Genomic DNA, 23,797 nt, shown 5'->3' with positions numbered 1-23,797 from the left:
TTAATTTTTAGCAACATCTATTTAAATGTTCAAAAATCTGATCAAATTTTAGTCACTGAGGACAAATATCATCCCTGTTTAGAAATTGACGCTTCTGATTTGCTTCTAAAACAACTTTCGAAACCACCTTTGAGTAAAATGAAGTTTAAGAAAGCTGACTACAGTGTTATAAATGAAGTTCTCAATAAATTAAATTGGCAAAATATATTGAGAGGTGATTCAATAGATGTAATAGTTGATAAATTTTATGAAACTATCAACAACATAATAAATGAACATGTACCGGTTGTTACAGAAAGGTTTTCTTGTCACTATCCTATTTGGTATAACAAATCATTGATCCATATCATTCAAGAAAAACTAAAAGCTCATGCTCGTTGGAAATCATTTAAGAATCCTAGAGACTACGACGAATTTTCCTTATTACGAAGAAGACAAAAGAAATTACAAGATTATTACTACAAGAAATTTAAAACAAAAATGCAGAATGACATCAAAAAAGATCCAAATCTTTTTTGGCGGTATCAAAAATACTTAAGAAACAACAAAAGCGGTTATCCAAGTTCCCTTTCCTTAGGTGACCGTCAGTTTAACAATCCTACAGAAATATGTGTGGGATTTAGTGAATTTTTTGAAAGCGTTTTTGAAAAACAGAACCATAATAACGATAAAAATCATGTCCCAATATCTTATGCGGACGATACTATTTGTAATCTTAATGTAAATAAAGGACTAGTTCTCAAAATACTTAAAGCTCTAGATATAAATAAAGGAGCAGGAACTGACAGAATACCAGCTATATTCTATGTAAAATGTGCAAATAACCTAGCAGACCCACTATCAATCATATTTGACAAATCTGTCAATGAATTTGGAGCTTTTCCAACCCAATGGAAAGAAGCACTTATAATACCAATCCATAAAACAGGAGCAAGACACAAAATAGAACATTATAGGCCTATTTCAATATTGAATACTATAAGCAAGATTTTTGAACGAGTGATTTACAATGCAATTGCACCAACTATCCATAAATCAATTCCACTAGAGCAACACGGCTTCATGCTTAAGCGATCAACACAAACAAATCTATCTGTCTTTACCAATTTTGTTCATATGGCTATGGATAAAAAACAACAAGTAGATGTGATATACACGGATTTTCAGAAGGCGTTTGACCGGGTAGATCATGTGATTTTACTACAAAAGCTTCAAGCTCTCGGAATCAAGGGCGATTTACATAGATGGTTTTGCTCGTATATATCAAAAAGACAGCAAGCTGTTGTCATAGGCAGTGCTCGTAGTGATTTTGTACACGCAACCTCAGGTGTCCCACAGGGTTCTCTTCTAGGCCCATTATTATACAACTCTTATTTATACGACATTTATAGATGTTTCAAATATTCTCGTTTCTTACTATTTGCAGACGATAAGAAAATCTATAAGGCTATAAATAATATTTCGGATTGTGTGGAATTGCAGCATGACTTAAATAGTCTTTCCAATTTCTACAAAGAAAATAAAATACTCGTCAACATTAAAAAAACAGTAAATATAACATTTTCAAGAAAAGTAAAAAATATTGAATTTGTCTATTACATAGATAATAACCCCATTCAAAAGGTAAACACTGTGAGAGATCTTGGAATTCAGTTGGATCATAAATTACTGATGACAGAACATATAGAAATTATAACTGACAAAGCCTATAAACAACTAGGCTATATTAAACGTGTATGCAAAACATTTACTGATGTTGATTCCATAAAAATGTTATATTTTTCATACGTTCGAAGTGTTTTAGAGTACTGCTGTAGCATATGGTCACCAAATTATTCAAAGTATAGGGATAAACTAGAAGCGATACAAAAACATTTTTTAAGATTCCTGTGCTTTGTGGATTTTAGAGAATATAAAAATTATACAGAAACCTGTAAACATTATAAAATAGAAGCTTTAGAAATCAGACGTCGGCAATGTGATATGTATATGTTATACGATATACTAGCTGGACATATAGATTGTAACGACTTGGTCAGTGCTTTATATTTCAGAGTACCCAATCGTCGTACCCGTCACACAGAACTATTTTATACACCTAAAGTACATACAAATTATGCACGTAATTCTATCCTTAGCCGTATAGTCAACACATACAATGAGTCATATTCAGAAATAGATTTGTTCAACATATCAAAAACAACTTTAAAAAAAACACTAAAAAGTAAAGATGCAGTTAGTTAAAACACACGCACCAACACACACGCGCACACACATACACGCACACACACACACACGCGCACACACACACACACACGCACACACACACAACAATTCTCATTCAATTAGATTCTCAACTTAATTTTTTGTAAATTTTCTTAAGATTGTCTTCTAGTTTGTAAATGAATATATTATAGAACAAACAGTGTAATCCTATTTTGGTTTTTAGTAATTGATATATTATATTTTAAGTAAAAAGTTGTGTATTGAAACTGTTGGATTATCTAATAAATAAATAAATAAATACATCTTCGCTCTGTGTTAAACAAGTGTTCTTCAATTGTTATTTTACTCGCGACGAAATCGCGTAAGCGCCGCACTCTGCATGGCGCTTGTTACCTTTTGGTCGCCGATATTATAATCGCGATACTGTTCCGTAACTCAACGCTCCAACGCTTTAAAGCATACAAAGTCTACACATAAAAGATTTTTAAAGCGGCTGCATTAATTGATTTGTACATACCCGACTTTATTTAATTTTTGTAATGTCGTCAAGTATATGCGCCGGTTGTATTCAAGAACTAAAAGAAGATGAAGCAATGCGATGTTCGCGTTGTTTAGTCAAATATCATTATAGTTGTCTAAATATTCAGGAAAATAAATTTAGCATGCTTTCCAATGCGTTTAAATCAAAGTGGGTCTGTCTGACATGCCGCTGTGAGGAACCAAAAGAAAACAATATGACTGCTCAGACCATGTCATCTATCGCACATGGGTCCCAATTGCATGAGAATGTTACACTTCGTACAAAATCAAGATCTACTGCGAATTGCTCTTGTATTTCTGCTGACAGTATAAGAGATATTATTCGAGAGGAGTTACGCTCCGCCCTCAATACTCAACTTCTAGAAATAAAAAACCAGATTTCAGTTTTTGAGCAGTCTTTAGGTTTTTTAAGTAACGAGTATGACACGATTAAAAAGGAAATTGAATTGCAAAGGAATAGTTTACAAAGTTTACAAAAAGAAAATGATCTATTTCGTACAAGTAATCGTGATATGGCCCAGCGCCTTAAACAAATTGATCAACTGTCTCGGTCATCTAACGTTGAAATTCACTGTGTTCCTGAGCATCGCACTGAAAATATATATAATCTCGTAAAACATTTGGCTAAAAAGATCAACTGCCCGCTGAAAGATGATGATATACACTACTGCTCAAGAATAGCTAAAATGAATACCAGCACCCCGCGGCCACGCTCAATACTGGTACGCTTTAGTAGCCCCCGAGTTCGTGATAGCTTTTTGGCAGCTTCAATTACATTCAATAAAAATAACCCCAAAGATAAGCTTAACGCAGCACATTTAGGAATTGCTGATGAGAAAAAATCTCCGATATACATTATAGAAAACCTATCTCCTGAAAATAAATCACTTCATGCTGCTGCACGACTGAAAGCCAAGGAACTTTCTTATAGATATGTGTGGATACGTAACGGAAGAATCTTTATGCGGAAAAAAGACGATGCTAAATACATTTTTATAAAGGATACTACTACCTTAAAAAACTTAGTTTAACTTTAGTTGTAGTATATATAAGTACTTTATAATTCATGTTTTGGTATTTTATTCTTTGAATTTGACTCTCTTAATATATACTATCAGAATGTTAGAGGATTACGATCAAAAACTGAAGATTTCTTTAGTAATGTAGTATGTAACGATTTTGATATAATCATCTTAACAGAAACATGGTTAAATAGCAGCATCCTCGATTCAGAACTGTTCGATCATCGATACGTAGTTTATAGAAGAGATCGTGAAACAGCAGGATTTCACCCTAATAAAAATGGTGGTGGCGTTCTTGTAGCTGTTTCTACGAACCTGAACTCCAGACGTCTGATTACATATGATTCTAAATGTGAAGATATATGGATATCTGTTGATGTTTCGAATAGTAATGATAAAATTGAGAAATTACTTATATGTGCTGTTTATCTTCCTCCTCCAATACAGAAGCATATTCTGGAACACTTCATTGACAATTCTAATCGTAATTTGGACTCGTCTGACTTTGAAAATATTCTAATCGCGGGAGATTTTAACTTAGGTAATATTGGCTGGTCTGTAGACTCGAAAAATTATTTAAATGGCAATAGTTTATTTAACACAATGTTATTTGATTTTATATCATTGAATTCTCTTAAACAATACAATAATGTTCTTAATAATAATGAAAAATGTCTAGATTTAATTTTATGTAATACGGAGATTGCAAACCTTCATCTTAATAGCTCACCACTATCAATAATTGATCCTCATCATCCTCCTTTGCAAATGTGCCTACCGCTAAGGACCCCTAGTAGTCTGCCTTATAACACTGTCACTCGACTTTGTTTCCGTAAGGCAGACTATGATAGTATAATGATAGAGCTTAATAAAATTAGTTGGGATGACAGGTTCTGTAATTGCAATTCAGTCGATGATATGCTCTCAGTTTTTTATGAAGTTTTGCGCGATATTATTCATAAATTTGTTCCCATATATAAAAATAAAAACAATAGAAATTCATATCCTAATTGGTACTCCTTTAAATTAAAATCTTTACTCAATGAAAAATACAAACTGCGCATTCAATTACGTAAACATAACAGTAACCCATTGGACGTCTTGTCGTTTAAGTTGTTGAGGAAACGTTGCTTAAGACTACAATCGTCCTGCTATATGAACTACAAAAGTCGTCTGGAATTTATGTTGCGTTCCAACCCCAGGTTCTTTTGGTCCTTTTATAAAGGCATAAGAAAAAATAAGAGCTCATATCCATCTCAAATGATTTTTAACGAAAAGAAAGCCTCCAGTGGCCCTGAAATATGTAATCTTTTTGCAACACACTTTTCCTCGATTTATAATATCGAGACAAAGTACATGAAAGATTCACCTTCTCATAAGATAGAACTAACGAGTAATTTTCTGAATATTATTAAGATATCGCCTGATGATGTTCTAAAGGTTTTAAAAAGAATGGACCCTTATAAAGGTGCTGGGGCAGACGGAATACCTTCTATTCTTGTTGTCAAATGTGCTTCTGCACTAGCCTATCCCCTTTCTACCATATACAATAAATCACTCTCCTCAGGTATTTTTCCGTCTGCATGGAAGACAGCTCTTATTGTTCCCCTGTTTAAAAGTGGCAATGCCGAATTAATTGGGAACTACAGACCGATTTCCATTCTAGTAACTTTTGCTAAAGCTTTTGAGAAAATATTATGTCCTATAATAGAATGGCACTTCAAACAAATAATCTCACCACACCAACATGGATTTTTCAAATGTAGATCTACGTCAACGAATCTTGTATCTTTCATTGATGCCATATCGACTGCTGTTGATTCTCGTCAGGTAGTTGATGTTATTTACACTGACTTCAGTAAAGCGTTCGACAAGGTTCCCCACGTTATGCTTCTTAGAAAGTTGTCTGAATATGGCATTTCGGGATGTTTATTGGAGTGGTTTCAATCCTATCTTAACAAAAGAGAATCACTAGTGGTAATCAATGGTTATAAATCTAAATCATTTCAGGGTATTTCTGGAGTCCCACAAGGCTCACATTTAGGACCAATTCTTTTCAACATATTCATCAACGATATAAATGTTTGCTTCACGAATTCCAGTTTCATGCTATTTGCAGATGATCTTAAATTCTTTCGCAATATTACTTCGCCCAATGACGTAGCTTTACTTCAGGACGATTTAGATTGCTTAAATACATGGTGTGAAGATAACGGCATGAGTCTCAATGTTGATAAGTGTAGCTTAGTGTGCTTCAATAGACTCAAAACGATTTCACAGAGATCATATAAACTAAAAAATTCAACGCTTCAAGAACATAGTGAGGTTCGAGATCTCGGAGTTATTCTCGATCATAAATTACGTTTCCATTTGCATGTCGACGCAATCAGTAGGAGGGCTTTTAAAAATTTAGGCTTTTTATTGCGTAATTGTAAGGACTTAAAAAACCCAACCACCCTAATTACTTTATATAATGTTTTTGTCCGCAGCGGACTGGAGTACTGCAGTGTTGTATGGAATCCCTTCTATGATGTTTATTCCAAAAGATTAGAAAGTGTTCAGAAACGTTTCTTGTGGCATCTATGTTATAAAAACGGGTTGGCTAAAAAAATACCAAAATATAAAGATAGGTTAATACATTTTAAAATGAAATCGCTTGCTGATCGAAGATGCTTGCTGGATAGCCTTTTTATGTATAAACTCATTAATGGCATTTTGGACTGTCCAAAACTACTGTCACTCATCTGTATTTCCGCGCCCACAAAATGCTTACGCTTGAACAGGCGTAAATTGTTTAAAACTAAAGCTTCAAAATCGAACCTAGGACATAGTTCACCTATAAATAGAATTTTAAAGACCTATAATTGCGTAGACATGGACAAGGATGTAAACATCTTTGAAAACAATATATTAAAATTTAGAAGGTCCATAATGCCATTAATAAGTAAAACTTAATTATCCATATTAGTTTTCATTATTAGTTTTATTTTAGTTTATTAATTTTTGATTCATGGATTTGTTTTTTTTTTTTTTTTTGTTTTGTAACTTGAAATTTTGATAAGTCTTTTATTTGTTTTTTTTTTTGTGCTTTAATGTATATGTTGCCTTACTGTTCATGCAGTTATCACCTGTAATTGAGGTACCACTTATTTTATTTTTTTTATTTTATGAACTGTGTGCTGTCATGTATCAGTGTGTACTTTGTTGGTGATCAAATAAATAAATAAATAAATAAATAAAGAACGAACCATAATCAACTTCACTAACATTAATGTAAATTAAAAATAAATAGTTAATTGTGGTAGTTTTGACGTGATTAAAAATAATAAAGCATTTAAACTCACCAGCTCCAAATGGTAGAGATTTGTCCTTGGATAAATCTAATACTCCGTTTGTTATGAAACGTTCTGGTCTAAAATTTTCCGGATCGCCCCAAATATCCTTATCAAAATGAAGAGTGACGTAATTGAATACTACTACTGTATTCTGAAAGAAATAAATTATTCTGTAATTAAAAATTACTGTGTATTTAAAATAAATTTTAATAAGATTGACCGTGAATTCTTACAGAGTTTATATACTTTTTTATGGTATAGATTGGCGGACGAGAATATGGGCCATCTGATGGTAAGTGGTCAACAATGACCATAGGTAATGGCGCTGTAAAAAATATTAACCATTCTTTACATCGCCAAAGCGTCACCAACCTTGGGAACTAAGATTTTATGTCTCTTGTGCCTGTAGTTACACTGGCTCACTCGCTCTTCAAACCGGAACACAACAATACTGAGTTATCTTGTGTAAATAATATGTTTGTAAGCCCAGTGAACGGACACCTGGCGAGCACAGAGAAGATCTTTGTTGTCACAAATAATCACCTTGGATACATATCCAATAATATATAAGCACTAAAGTGCGAGATAAATAAAGTAACCAACTGGTTTTCGGGAGTATTAAATGAATGGCCCTTATACTACGAAATTCTATTGCAAGTAGATGATGAAATGTTAAATTAAAACAAGTTTGAATGAAGACCGACAGGGCCGGATTAACCATGAAGGGACTTTTAGGTAATGCACGAGTCGGGGCCCTTATAAACATTTATAACTTCCTTAAATATATTTTCACTATATTAGAAATGATTGTCATTATATTTCCTATTTTTTTTGCATTGAGTAAAAAACTGTTTTTTTAATATTACAAACAGACGCTCTAATTTTATTATATGTGTAGAAGATAATATAAATTGACAAACCAAATTAAAGTGACCAAGTGACATATAAAACGTTGGCACTTCAAGTAACTTTTTTATTCTATATAAAACATTTTAACCTTCATTTTAAAGTCGATTTTTATTGAATTGTTTATTATTTCATGATATTTATAGAATCGTCGCTTCACCGAATTATTTATAGTATTAAAAGTTAGTTTTATTATTTTTTTTTGGGTTTGGTGCTCTTAGTAGAGAATTACAATTTTTGATAAAGAAACAAGTATTATGTATTCACTTCTAATTATCTCACAGTACCTTCTGTACTTGCACATCACACTGAAGATTAAAGATACTGGATAACTATGAACTATACAATACAATGTACAGCAAGTACATTTGGTACTGTTTGTTGCAAATGCGCCATGACTCTTGCCAAGATTTCATAATACTTAGCAAATAACAACTTGTTGTCCTTTATTTGATAAGCGTAGTGTTGAATTTTAGAAGACGATTTATGAAATTATATGGAAAGTTTTAAATTAAAATTGCTTATTTCAGTCATCAAATAAAGTAATCTCGTGGTATTTGAATGTATTTTGCTACTTTATCGACTAACCGTTGCAATTAATTAATTATTACTGATATTTTTTTTTATATATCTGACGGTATCTTGTGATAAAAAACAATTTTTTATAATAATCAGTCAAAGTCAAAGACTTTGACCAAAATAATTCCTAGCGAATTATGTGAGATTCTTTTTCAAATAATTCGCAATTCAATGCAATGGTATCAGATCCGAGAGAAAAAGAATCGTTTCTTAAATTAATTTGTCATTTGAGAATAGTGGAATATGGTGTATTAAAAATATAGGACATTTGGATTGCTAGCAACCTAGATTAATGACCTTAACCTATAATTTTCTATGTTGGGTTACCGTGGTTGGGTCAACATGTTTCGATATAAAGTATAAAGAATGTAAGAGATTATAATTGTTTAGTGCTGTAAAATTATTACAATTTAGTGCGAGCTCTGCACCAATGTTTTCAGTTTAATAATAATGTTTGGTGTGTTAGTGTTTCTTTACCTCTGGAATATCGTAGCCTTCCAGCTTACAGTCCTTCATTGTGCGATGTGGTACCCCAAGCGGCACAAGTGTCTCGAATCTCATTATCTCTCGCAGACAAGCTTCCAAATAAGGCATGCTGTTGAAATGTTTATAGACGATATTATATATGAGATAATTTATATAAAATTAAATTTAAATAAAGTAAACATTAATTATTTCTATACAGTAAATTTTAAATTTTCCTGTTATTTTTATTTTATGAATAAAATGAATAAACGTTAAGATTTAATATAAAAAATTTAAGTTTTTTATAAAGCTATTTTAATATTGTGTTCTATAATAGCCAATTAAATTGGGTTAATGTTTCTATTTGGACTCTGATCATTGTTTATGCAAAACATACTTAAACATATACAATTATACACATATGATGAAATTATAAGTAATAGCACTAAAAATATGATTTTTGTCATTTACAAGATGCTGGTGGAGACAATACTTCTATCGGAGCTCATGCTATCCTGTATGAATGGATATCGCTTATCTAGGCATGCGGTAGCGTGTCAGCCAAGTACAAGTAACAGAACTGGCGAGTAGCACCGTGTGTAATATTACATTAGCTATACTACCATAAATGTAATAGATAAGTGTTAGTGGTACCTACCAATATAAACTGACATAGTTATACCTGATATTGAGATAAATTAAAATAAATGAAAAAAATTATGTAATTATGACATTTGTCGCGAGACGATGTTATTTAGCTATTATCATACTTCTGTCTATCATCAAGCGTGGGAAGGCGGTCGCGTCCAACTACCCTGTCGATCTCTTCATGAATTTTATCTTGTATCTCGGGCTGTAGAAGTATTCTTTCGATTAGAAATGTGAGCACCGATTGTATTCCAGTCGCTGCCGGAAACATGTAGTCCGTACAGACCAGTTGAAGTTGTTCATCTGGAAAAAAACAAATCACATAATCTGTTATTCTGAATCTTCAATGTCACGGCAAAGATGTGCTCAAAATTAAGTGCATTTTTATTGCTGGCCTTCTCATGGCGCCAATCTATGCGGGCGATGGCGACTACTTACCATCAGGGGGTCCATTTGTCCATCTGCGTAACAATATTGTGAATAAAACTGTATCTTTCAAAGTACAGTCCATAAATAATAGAGAGAAAAGGCGTCTACAATGGAATACCTTTGAGAATAATTTTGTAGATTAGAACTCTCAGAACTCTTAGATCTTTTAAACTACGAAATGGATTTTAATTCGGTGTTCACCGTATTAATGTATAATGCGTATAAACTTATAATATTATAGTATAAAAAGGCCGAGAATTTCAAATTATTTAGTCCCGAAAAACAAGAAACTGGCTGTTTATGTTTATTTTTCAATCTAAAAATTGTATATCGAATGAATAACTGTACCCGTGTGAAGCCGAGACGGGTAGCAAGTTTTATAAATAAAAGGAGGAGGGTTGAAGAAAAGTTTTTTAACTGTTAATTTATTTTTCAAAAATGTAACGTTGTCATTTGAAATGAATCGTGATTCGTATAAAGTTGAATAATGTATGTTTTTTATTCACCATCCGTTTTAATGATGTTATCGTGTTACACTGATATTATTTTAAATGCTAACGAGTCTACTCGTTGAGACTAGCAGTGCAGAGTCCAGTAAATATAAGCCGCTTACTTAACCTAGCTTTACTTCAACGAATTACGATAAAATTTCGCTATTTTCTAAAGGTATTAAGAAATATTTTAGTAGAGGTACATACATTAATAGAGGTATAACAGCAATAAAATAATATTTTCTGAAAACTGTCTGTATATTTATACTTTTTTTTTTAATCTTAAGAATTTTGTTTTAAATATTTTCCATAATTGAGATATTATGTTTACATTTTAGCACAACAGCTAAAATTTTGTAAACTTAATTTTATATATGGAAAGATAGGCTTAAATTGTATACAATTTTAATGGTGGTGCTATTTTTCTAGACGTTTGGAAGTTCTGCCATTGTTACTTATGAAATAACAGGTAGTTGAATATGTCTGGATATATTTTTTCGAAGACAATTTATACATACCTGAAAATGTTGTGCGGCGTCCGCTTTTTTGTTCTTCTTTCATTTTTCTTATATAACAATCTAAGAAATGACGGTCGTGGCTATCATCCTGGGTGACGTACGTTTGTTTTATAAGTTTCTGTAATAAAAACAAATAATGTATATACTTAGTGGTAAAACTTAGTGCTAGCCCGTCTGGGTAGTCATAACCCGCTCATTAAGTACTACCTCTAAGTTTGTAGGGCGAGTAAGCCAGTGCAAACAGACACAAGGGTAACATCTGAGTACCCAAACTTGGCGCATTGTCAATATAAGATTTTTTTTTTTTTACGGTACCAACGTCTATAAGTAGTGGTGCCCACTCAGGTAGCTGACTTGCATCAAGTAGGTAAGTATAAATTATTTATTGTAGAATCTATGAATATTATAAAGGGAGCACGGACCACAAAATAATCCGGACTCAATGTTAGTCTCATAGAAACTGTTTCTGAAAGGCTGATTAATCTCGAATGATCGAATTTGGTTCTAATTTTAATATCATTGGTCTGTGGCAGACTACGACGCAATAGTCGACTGATAAACGTCGTAAATAGTAATAATCAGTGGATTACATGACACACGAACAAAACAGTACGAAATTTATTTGAATGGCTTATAAATAATTTTAAAAAACGAATCTTTTTTTATATACAAAATATTTAGAAAAAACCTAATAATACAAACTGTATAAAATACGGTAACTGACGGCCTTCATCGCTAGTTCGAAAAAAAATCTATTATGAACAAATTATCATTTTAAAATATAAATAATCAGTTAAGATTTACTTAGCAGTTGATACAAGGAATGAAAATGTCGTCTCACGTAATTTACATAACTAGAATGGTTATGGCCCATATCTTAATAATTATTGAGATGAGTGACTCAATAACGCAGTTTAAGTAGCTTTATAGACATTAACCTCCGTTACATTCTTAGGCAACATAAAATCTCTTAAGTTCAAAAATATCAGAGAGATGAATACCCAAAGAGATTTTAATGACTGATCTCATTTAAAATGGCTTTGACTGACATACTCGCAACAAGCTAATAACTACAGCAAGTATAGTATTAATACCTCTGTATTCCTCTGCCTTATAAGACGATATCTAATATTTAATAATTCATAATTATAATAATATTGCCGGTATGTAATACCTAATGTTATATTTAAGGTTACCGGCCTAAATCGTTTAATCATTTAACTTGTCTTTACTTTTAAACATGTCATATAATTAGGTAAATGTTTTAAGCAATTTAATACTGGTTGACCCAATTACAGGTACTTAATACGAATATATAACGACCTGTTATATATATTCCACTAAATGTTGTTTTAACATTCCGCATCGGTTTTTAAATAACCGTCTGTGAAAATACAAGAATAGTAAAATTTATTAATACTTGACACAGGCTTTGCATTTTGTAATTTTCATTATTGGCAATAAATAAATCTAGTTAGTTATTAACCATTTCGGTTCATAAATTTAAAATTTAATAAGAAATTGACTAAATTGTCACCTATCTAGTAATAACGTCATCTTCAGTAAATAGTCCAGTCTTTTTAGACATTAGGAATTGCATATGTTGTAGAAGGGCCCTAAAATCACGAAACGAAAATCAAACCCATTTTTCACGATGGCGGCGAACCCACATAAAGAATTCATTAATTCATTCCCCATAGGAAATCAAGGTTAAACTTTTCGAAGGCCTTCCTTCGGCCTTTTCGGTTCATTTGCATATGTCATCCTGTTTTTCGTTTATAATGACTGGACTATAAATATTTAGTGCACTTCATCAGTTTTCGAAACTACGTCGCTGTCAAAGGTCATCAAAATAACTGATGATGATGTTAATGATGATAAATAAAGAATTCCGGAATAATAAATAACAATAAATTATAAATCGCAATATCAATATATAAATACTCGTAATAATTCGATCAAGTTCACGTTGGGTCATGCAGATGTGCCTTAGTCATAACGTACATAAAACAAAGGTATGTGTGTCATTGTTGAGTCCAGTTATCTTGCACGAGTATAAATCAAAATAACATAATAACTCTGATATCATATATAATTCCTTCATTTCTTTTAAGCTCTTTGCTAAAACTCGTAGGTTTCATAGATTTAGTAGGTTTTTAAAAATCGCTTAAATTTTATCCACACAAAGAACTTTATACTACAAATATATATATATATATATATATCTAAGAAGATAATATATGGCATGCTGCTTTCAAAGTATTTAAGAACCAATTATAATTTTGATTAGAATATTAAACATTTAATTTGTGATTTCGTAACCCGAAACGCGGAAATTATGCTATGAATGTTTATTCATATACCAGTTTAATATATATTTCATTTAAATTAAAAGGTTCTTCGTTAATTAAGAATATTGTTATATTTAAGTAAAATACTCCGAAGCCGAACTATTTTGATTTTAAGAGGTTGAAATAATAGAACGAAGTATGAATCAACCAGTAGAGTATCACTCCTAAGCATGTGTCGATATATTTTCCGTATAATAAGATTCGACAGTTATTTTTTAACTTCGCCTATTAAGAAATTTTATAGCTCATGGCGAAAAAACATTGATAAATAAGGCATATTACAATATAAAAGTTTATATCTTTAACATAACTACTTATTAACTTCTAGGCGGATATATAAAACTAGAATTGTGAATTATTAATATAATCTGTAATAAAAATGGTGGAAAAGAATAACTACTGAGTTTCTTGCCGGTTCTTCTCGGTAGAATCTACTTTCCGAATAGTAAGAAGCTTTACTTTTATTTCAATACAGGAACATGACGATTCGAAAGTACTATTATGAGTCTATTTGAATAAAGAATACTTTGAATTTTTTTTTTTCTTAAATAACAATGTATCCATGGTCTTAGGCCCTTTATTTTACCTATTATATAGTTTTGTCTATTATCTTTTATATGTCATATCGATGTATAATATAATTCCAAGCAGCATGACAATAACAATTTTTGATTAATTGATGAATTAAAATAATTTAATTTGATTCCCTCCGATATCGAAATATTTTGTTATCTGTAGCAATGTGTCGATTTATAAGTTCTTGAGCCGATTTTACTTGATTTGGTATACTTTTAATCAGATCAGAAAGATCGGTATTCTGTTCTGTTGCTTTATCTAATTATGATAAAGTTTTGCCAGTTCCATACTTATCTCTTAGTCGTGGAATATATTAAAGTCAAATAAAATGTAGGTAGCTGACATTTGTTCTAAGATAATTGGTAATATTGTCGAAAAAATAAATGATGAAAAATATATTTCTTATGAAAAATAATTACCTGATTAATGAAAGTTATTATGAAACTGCAAAATTATCGTATCATCATTAGTCCCAGTTTCTAAAAAGACAGCTTTTATACAAACGTCTCTCTACGTCAAAAGTTAAAGATCACCAACTTGGTTGTAGGGCTTTGTGCAGGCCCGTCTGGGTAGGTACCATCCACTCATCAGATATTCTACCGCCAGCACTCAGTATTTATGTGTTCCGGTTTGAAGGGTGTGTTAGCCAGTATAACTACTGACACAAGGGACATATCATTTTAGTTTACAAGGTTGGTGGCGCATTGGTGATGGTGACCACTTAGTAGTAACCCATGTGCTCGTCCACCAAGTTTTATCATTAAAAAAATGATGAATTTGACATCTTGTGATGAAATTCCATTAACTACGTATGTAATCGACTATGATAATAAAATTACTAAGAGTTAAGGGTTTTATCGATAAACTCTACAATAATATTAAACATAACAGATTTATTATTTAAATATATATTATATATTAATGTAGTTTTAATGTTATTGGACTTATAAAACATTCAAACTAGAGTTTAATCAAAATGTTGTTTGTCTAAGAATTTTTTATCGTTGACAAAATCTCTGTATATTTATATTTATAGGTTTACGTAACACATACATTTATATATACATCGACACACATACCAAAGCATATACACACACATAAGCGTGTAAACTGTCAGGTGGTAATGAATCTATCATCATAACTCGTATTTCTTCCAAATCCAAAATGTTATTTTTTTTTTCTTAATGTATACGATAAATCAATATATTTAATAAACATTGTACTTCCTGATGAATTGATTCTATATAGAATACTAGACGTGCCCAGTGTGCATTTTTCCGCAAGTATTTCATTTTGAAATAAAGTAAAATGTTATTGCTGGTACAAACAAACCAATCTTTATTCATAATATTAACATGTAACTACGATATTACTTTAACTTCGCCATGTTACTCTAATTTCAATAACATTGGTTTTTCATACAAAGTACCATCCACTGTTTAAGCCTAAAAGAGGTAGATTTCTAAAGATATATTATTAGTACACTTCCACACCTTCCCAAGTGCATACATTTTAAATTTCAAGTCTCTTACTTCAAAAACATTGGTCTTTCATAGAAACTTCCAACGACCATTTTACCCCCTGAGGGGTGGAATTTCGTGGAAGGGGTGGAAATCCATACTAATATTATAAATGCGAAAGTAACTCTGTCTGTCTGTCTCGCTTTCACGCCAAAACTACTGGACCTACTTAAATGAAATTTGGTACACAAATAGTCTAGAGATTAAGAAAGGAAATAGGACATACTTTTTATTTGGAAAAAAATGCTGTAAAGAGTTGAAAAGGGGAATGAAGGGTTGTAAGTTGTTAATAGTATTGTAATTTTTAGAACAAGAAGCATAAAACTTATATTTTAGGCTGTACACTTATAAACTAGTATATCATGACATCCACTAAGAAGCGAATTTTGGAAATAGCGGGTGAATAAGGGTTGAACGTTTGTATGGAATCCGTAAAATTTTTAAATTAAAAACATGAACTTTTTTTTTGGGATACTGATTAAAAATGACTAGATACGTAACTACGGTACGGAAATAGGGGTTGATATTTCGTAATCAGGTTAGTCTGGAAGTCCGTCATTTTTAAAGTTAGAAGCATGAAATTTTATTTTTGGGCTACCGATTAAAAATGAATTGATTCGCATTAAAGCATTTCTGGTTATTTTACCCTAAGGGCTGAAATACACACCAATGTGGTATACAAAGAAATTCATTAACGTAATATTTTAAGTTAATTTGTAAATATATTCTATTCTACGAGCAAAGCCGCGGGCAACAGCTAGTATCCGGATATAATAGGTAATAGCGCATGTATACACTCTATAAGGAACCTACCTGCCGAATTTCAAGTTTGTAGGTGTTATAGTTTTTGAGATTTTGTGATTAATCATTGAGTGGTATTTCGGTTTTATATAAACAGATAAAAAAGGTTATGATAAAAACTAAATAAAATTTAAAAAAACTTACACTAAAGAAATCCAATAAATTTTGATTTCCTTTACACAGATTTGTGTAACCGCTGTAGTTTGGCATCACATCTTTTAACCAAGGAGTCAGGGTTATTGCACCACCTAAGTCATTAGTTCCTCGTTGAAATAGCAGGGTTTTGCGTGCCAGGTCCCAAAGGACGTGGTATTCAGATCTCGGTATAGTCGACCGCGTAAAAATATGAAGAATGCCATTTATAAACGGCACAGCGAAGAAATGTTGTAGAAATATAAGGTCTCCTTTGACTAATTCCTATAACAATAATTAAAAAAACATCATTAGTCATGCAGGGCCGTTTTGGCACGGTTAATTATACAAAGTTTCTGTATTATAATATTTGCGTATCAGCTTTTTTTTAAATTATTTATGTTAATAATAAAACCGCTTCGTTTATGATTGATAAATTTCTTTGCAACGTCATCGACTCCGTGGCGCAACGGTAGCGCGTCTGACTCCAGATCAGAAGGTTGCGTGTTCAAATCACGTCGGGGTCAACTGAACTCATATGGGAAATATTTTGTCGACATACTCATTTCAAGATTATTTTTGTAACCCTTCCCGGAAATATGATTTGGTATGGATTTTTTTATATTATTCAATAATATAAAAAAATAAATCAGTTAGTTAATTTTTTAATTTAACTATTAGCATTTTTTCATATTCCTCGTTGTCTCGTATTTTAGCTATCCACGAACAACTAAAATTTGGAAAAAAAACGAAATATACCATTTCCCTGTAATTAAGTCGAGACAATCAATTAATAACTGCTTGTTAAAATCCGAACTAACAGCTACATATCAAATGTTACAATTAAAATAAATGTTTAATTTAAATTAAATTTAAATGTGATATCTTAAACTCTCGGGTTCGTGAAATCAAAAAGAGTAACGATTTCGAATGAGCTTGATCTTAATTTATATTTTGATTAAGCTCTCTCTGTGTATATAATGTACTACGTTGGTATATTTATGTAAAATTATACTTACATAAATATACTAACATAGTACATTATGTACACAGTACTAAATAATGGCTTTTATTAATTAATTGATTACGTGTGCCTACGAGCGGTCTATTTTACATACGTTTTAAACATGTGGTTAAAGTTAAAATTAATATATAAAAAATGCTGTGCTAACTCAAAACTCAAAATTTCAGTGCTTGGTGTTTTAATAATGTTTCGAATACCTTTTCCTCGGGATACTTTGGTCCATTTAGCGCCAAATCAACCATTTCCTTAGTCTCATTAGCTATAACAGTTTCAAGGGTTTCATCTCTCCTTCCGAAACCAAAATCCCTCATGTACCTAAGGGTGAATCTTCTCTGAACGTGCCAAAAGTATCCGTCTGTGAAGAATATACCTGCAATAAAGATTAATCGTAATAAATAAAAATGAACGCTTCTTTCTATTTTTGTTCATATGCGTTCCTAAACAATTCACCCGATTGTGATAGAAATTCTGCGAACCACACCGACCGGTACCCGGTATTTTTTTTGTATGTTTGTAATACAATGTTATGTAGACAATTATTCTATTAGTTCGATGCCATGGCGGGCTAGCTTACTGTAAACTTATTATACTGCGGCCCCTTTTTGAAAATTGGAGTAATTATTTTTTAATTGTTACGAATTCATCTATTGTCACCGTTACAAATTGATTTGTGAGTTTAAAGAATATATCATTATTGAAATGATAAGCATTTCCATAGTGATTTTTGCTTCTTAACGCTAAAATAAAAATACGGCGGGATCTGGTAGCTTAGTACAGATTTCAGTTAGAATCTTTTTTTATCCGGATCATATTTTGAATATAGTGGACATGGTTACAGGAATTTATTATATTTTTCATCACAATAGAAGCTCCTCACTAGATTTTATCATTCAGAATTCCTTACTAGTTCTTATTACAAAGATAATTTGTTTACTTAAATATCATACAAACGCACAACAATATCCACATATGTAACTTTTCACATCAATCGAAGGGTAATTGCATATATATAATTACGTACGTAGGATATTTTTATTTCGCTAGAAAGTTTTTTTTTACATACTGACAACAAATCAACAGATACACACCCACATGCTATTCAATCAAACAGTAGGTGTTAGAAGTTTCATTTAATAAGTTTTATTGTTGAGAATATATCTATACATATAATAATTATTATCATTGCTTACCAGAGAGCTTATCAAATGAAACTAGATTACATTTTAATCACTACGTACACTTGTACGAGGCCAGAAAATATTGCCAATATAATTGAAAGATAACGAGGGTCACAAAAATTACACCAAAGTCATCGTTTTAATTTATTTATAATAACAAATAAAATCATGTATTCTTTTGCCGATATTCTATAACATCTGTTTTTAATCTGATAGAAAAATGTTTTGTTTCAATTTAATTAATTATGTATTTATATTTGGTTGTTATATTATTAATATAAAGTTTAATTATTAACAGTAATGTTAATCGGTAATAATGAACCATGAAAGCAGTTAATTGCTAAGAAACTTTCTATGGACGTTCCAAATGCTGTTAGAAAAGAATATTTTGGACTAGAGAGCCATATATGACGTTAACTAACCCCAGTACGAGTAATACAAGGAAATTGTTGTCGTAAGTCGGGATGTTGTAAGCAAAATGGGTATACTTCACATCAATTATATTTACAACGATAACGTGTTTATTCATAATAATAAAATTATTTATTATTATTAATTATTATGAATAAGATATTTTGAAAGAAACAGTGATTACGATATTAAATAAACCTCGTGTTATGAGTTTTATACAAAAATTGTCGAAAACAACACTTAGTTTCCGACTTCGCTAAGTCGCTAAATGACAAATTCCTTCTTTGGTCATAGTATTCGTTACAGCAATAAGATGCTGCGGATATTTTTAAATTTAAATGTTATCTCAAAAAACATTGATAAATGAGACTTTTGATAAAAATGCGTAAAGTTAGAATTTGTTGATTTACATGTAGGATAAATAATAAATTAAATTGTATTCAATTAAAATTCTTATGTAAATTGTTGGCAAATAATAACTAACGAGTTATTTGCCCCATGCGTCTCCTTAAAATTTATGTTCCAAACCAGTAGTAGCTTTACACTTAATTCACGTAAACTCTTATTATAAAATAAAAGCCAGACGGAGCGCAAGGAATTTTAAAGTGAAGAAACAAAAGCGCATACAAAAGAACGATGTGGCGTGTGACGATGCCTCTTTTTGTTAAGACGTCAAAAATGCTTTAATTAATGATTATTTTTATCAAATGTAATAATATTAAGTTATGAATAGTCCAATTGAGTCTCATATTTTATTATATATAGTTTAGAATACAAACAATTATTTTTAAATCACTCTATTATTAACTATTCATGTTTGTGTTGTTGTATGTTGTACTTGTCTTCAAAATTTAATTGAGTTTGTTACCTCAACTGTACCGATCAATCTAATTCGTGTCTTATCAGCCTTGGCGAAATAATCTGAGCCCTGTCGGCACAACTAAAAGTCATTAAACTAAGAATTGAACTGAATTAATTATTTGCAATGCATTCATTTTTTATTTTGATTTCCTTAGTGCAAGCTAAAGAAGTTATTTAATTAAAACCATTAAACAAACAAGAAACAATAAATACAGTCAGACCCGTCATTCTCTCAACTTAACCAAAAAATATAAAATAATAATAAAGACGGGTAAATTACAGATGTGATTTATCTATTATTCGTACAATCAAACAAATTCTAAATCACTAATCCGCATAGACGCATTAAAGAAAGTTCTAAAATTCCTTTAACGGAATGTGAAATAGATAAACAGGTGATAATGATAATTGTATAGATATATGTGGCACCGGATCAGTAGGCATTTTTATTTTTTAAATTTATTTTTTTTGGCATATGTTCGCGGACGAGCATTTAGGCCATCATCTCGATTCTTTTAAAAAATAAAAATTGTGATTAAGGCATTCAATACAATAAAACACATAAACTCTCTACATATAATTATTAAAGTTATAGATCAAGTTAGTTTAGTTAAATGTAAATTTTTTAATGTAATTTTTTCTTACCGAGTCTTTTCCAAAACGATCGTAAGCGGGATATGATGATATCCAAGCGGCCATCGAAATCTTCATTATTCAGTGTTTCCTTTATTAATTTTGGATCGTCAACAACAATTGTAGGGAATTTCCCGAGATACATTCCTAGTACCTTTGTATCGTAATATCTAGCGAGCTTTCTAAGCGATCCTCCCAAATTGTTAATCTCTCTCATAAGTACGATCCAGTAAGCCCCATAAACTGGTAAGCTAATCGGTCCTGTTAAAAATAATGTCAGTATTGAATGTCTCCCCTCAATAAATAAAAATTAAAGTTTGTTAGTGCTGTATTCGTTCCTAGGCCATTTATCAGGTTGTGATGAGTTGTCCTGCGTACGCCAGTGAAGGTGAAATTACGAAATACGTAATTATTTACAGATCAGGTTGGTTTGTAATTTTTGTAATATTCAAATAAATTTCAAACCTTAATATTTTAATAAATTAAAACTTAATAAAATTACTTGTGCTAATTCATTGCCACTTATGATACGATATGCTACTTTGATATGATTCACAAACAAATACATTTATTATTGATGTCTTGACTGCTCTATTTGATGTTATCTGAATAAACAAAATGAACTACGTTTCAATTGAGCGTATTTACAAGCAAAATATATCAATAAGGTAGAATTCTATAAAATTACTAAAGAAAGTCATTTTCATTCACTAGTCACTAGTCCTGTTAAATAGAAAAGTTTTAATTCAAACATATGTGGAATTTATGGTACGAATAATTAAACAAATTAAATAAAAATTAAAACCTCGAAAAAACTGTCTTTAACTTTACTATATTTTTCTTTTATATTTGTCTTTTTTTATAACCCAATCATTTTGAAAATTATGTGCACATATAAATTATGTTACTGGATGAGTAAATAATTGTACTGCACCTACCTGGTGGAAATGTGTCCAACGGCCTTTTATATGCATTTTTATATAAACGCACGACACATAGTGTAATCAAAAATGACGTTATTATGAAGCCGATCATTTTGTGCGAAGACACTCGCTCGACTGTCACATGCAACCACAATAACGACTTTATCGAATTTATTTATAAATAACAAAATTGGTAGTAATTATCGATAACTACTGATTGTTCGCAGTTTCACACGTGGGTTTTATTGATTTTATATTGACTGTTTAAAAATGCGACGTTTACTCTATTTGGATTTTTTTAAGCTAAGTTGAGTTTAGTTTGTAACAAATGTTCTGCATTTCTTAATTCTAATTTTCTGAGATTAATTTATTTCTATCTCGTATACGGCATACTTCAGGTAGGATAAAAAATACACACCATCCACCACCATTGGAGCACCGTAGAGGTCCAAATCTTTTTCTTAAAAGAGGAACCTTAGCTCAGCAGTGGAACATTACTACTTTTATCTTCTCTTCTTTACACAGATATAGGTCAATATTTTAGAGTCTAAAAAACTATATAATTTGACTATTGTTATATTGTAGCAAAATTACGTTTTCGAGATTTGAAGATAAGAATATCGATAACGATAGTACTATGCCTATGCCATTTCTACTGACCGCAATAAAAAATTAATGACTATAATGTTTTTTGTATTTTTTTTATATAACCAATGCGATTAACTAAATTTATATTTTAATGCAATTTATTACTAAAACTGTGTTATCAGGTAATAAGAATGTATACTATATGTTAGTGTATATACCTACACATCTATATACTATTACTATATTATATTCCTATAGCCTATTCCAATCGATGTAGTCAAGATAAACAAACCATAGATTTACATAGTCCAAAAAATTTGTCAAGAGTTCTATTATATTATGTACAACAAACAGTTCTTGATTAATATTGTTTAACAACATTGTTTCACTGAACTACTCATGTTCATTTTAATTTCACTACAAAAGTTTCGACAGCAACTTCGCCGATATTCAAACGCCATTTTTTTGCTAAACTATTCTGAAAATCATACATTATTTGATATTTATTTATATTCAGACACACGCATCGTGCAATTATTTTATTATAATTATAGTTATGTGATTTTAGTGTGCCTATATTTTATAATTAGTGCCTAAATTCATTCATTCATTCATTCATTCATGTCAGCCGAAGGACGTCCACTGCTGGACATAGTCCTCCCATGAAGATCGCTACAACGACCGGTCTTGTGCAGCCCGCAACCAGCGGCTTCCCGCAGCCTTCACCAGGTCGTCGGACCACCACAAGGTGTCGGTTCTTCGAGCAATGTGCCCCGCCCACTGCCACTTAAGTGTGGCAATTCTTCGGGCTATGTCGGTGACCTTAGTTCTTCTGCGGATCTCCTCATTTCTGATACGATCACGCAGAGAAACTCCGAGCATAGCCCACTCTAAATTCATTTATCACTATATATTTCTTGTAACTTAGCTCTTTGAAATAATAACTTTCTCCTTTACGAAAAATATTAAATTTATCTAATATCGAATTTCAACGACGAAATGTCTAAGCTGTATATTAGTGTTAGGTTAATGAACAACAGCTAATCTCGATCTCAGTAAGGTGAGTGCAATAATTAGGACGTCTAATAATAATTGTTTACAATTAATAAAAAATATTCTGCAAAAATAATAGTTAGTATTTAGGACCAAAACATTTAATTTTGAAATTCCTCATTCAACATTTTGAAAAGTAATCGTTTTCTATCTTTGATTCGTTGATTATTTGATTAATATCAATTTATATACACAGATAAAATTTATGGCTATAGAATATAGAATAATCTATCTGTTCTATTATTGTTTATGTTGCTTGGAACATGTTACCTGCTTTTATATTATGATAATTGTTGATAATTATAATGTATAATGCTAGTTACATTTAATAATATTCTTCGCTTTAAATACCGTTGATGTAACAGTATATAATTATGTATGTAGGTTATCCTAAAACATGACAATGAACGTAACATCTTAAACCGTGTAGAGTTGGTTGCATATAATTACATATAAAACAAAGTCGCTTACCGCTATCTGTCCCTGTGTATGCTTTGATCTTAAAAATTACACATCTTTTGTACGATTTTGATGCTGTTTTTTTTAATAGATAGATTGAATCAAGAGGAAGAATAATATTATTTATT

The 23,797-nt window shown here is 31.1% G+C and overlaps 1 protein-coding gene and 1 non-coding gene across 2 annotated transcripts in view; one reads left to right on the top strand and one right to left on the bottom strand.

Moving 5' to 3' along the window:
- Positions 1-21,704, bottom strand: part of LOC125065179 (probable cytochrome P450 304a1) — a 28,930-nt gene extending 7,226 nt beyond the window's left edge. The window contains exons 1-8 of the mRNA XM_047672664.1: positions 21,585-21,704; positions 20,659-20,907; positions 17,761-17,933; positions 16,552-16,824; positions 11,160-11,277; positions 9,844-10,024; positions 9,086-9,203; positions 7,133-7,274 (exon numbers count right to left, since the gene is read on the bottom strand). Coding sequence (XP_047528620.1) covers positions 7,133-7,274; positions 9,086-9,203; positions 9,844-10,024; positions 11,160-11,277; positions 16,552-16,824; positions 17,761-17,933; positions 20,659-20,907; positions 21,585-21,681 — 1,351 coding nt within the window. The 5' untranslated portion in view covers positions 21,682-21,704. The remainder of the gene's footprint in view (positions 1-7,132; positions 7,275-9,085; positions 9,204-9,843; positions 10,025-11,159; positions 11,278-16,551; positions 16,825-17,760; positions 17,934-20,658; positions 20,908-21,584) is intronic.
- Trnaw-cca lies at positions 16,995-17,066 on the top strand. The gene has a single exon. It is a non-coding gene; the product is annotated as a tRNA-Trp (tRNA).
- Positions 21,705-23,797: the final 2,093 nt, after the last annotated feature.

This window comes from Vanessa atalanta, chromosome 7 (assembly GCF_905147765.1).
Source record: "Vanessa atalanta chromosome 7, ilVanAtal1.2, whole genome shotgun sequence".
NCBI classification, from domain to species: Eukaryota; Metazoa; Arthropoda; class Insecta; order Lepidoptera; family Nymphalidae; genus Vanessa; species Vanessa atalanta.
The sequence above is the reverse complement of the archived record's forward strand: the minus strand, read 5'-3'. Positions and strand labels throughout refer to the sequence as shown.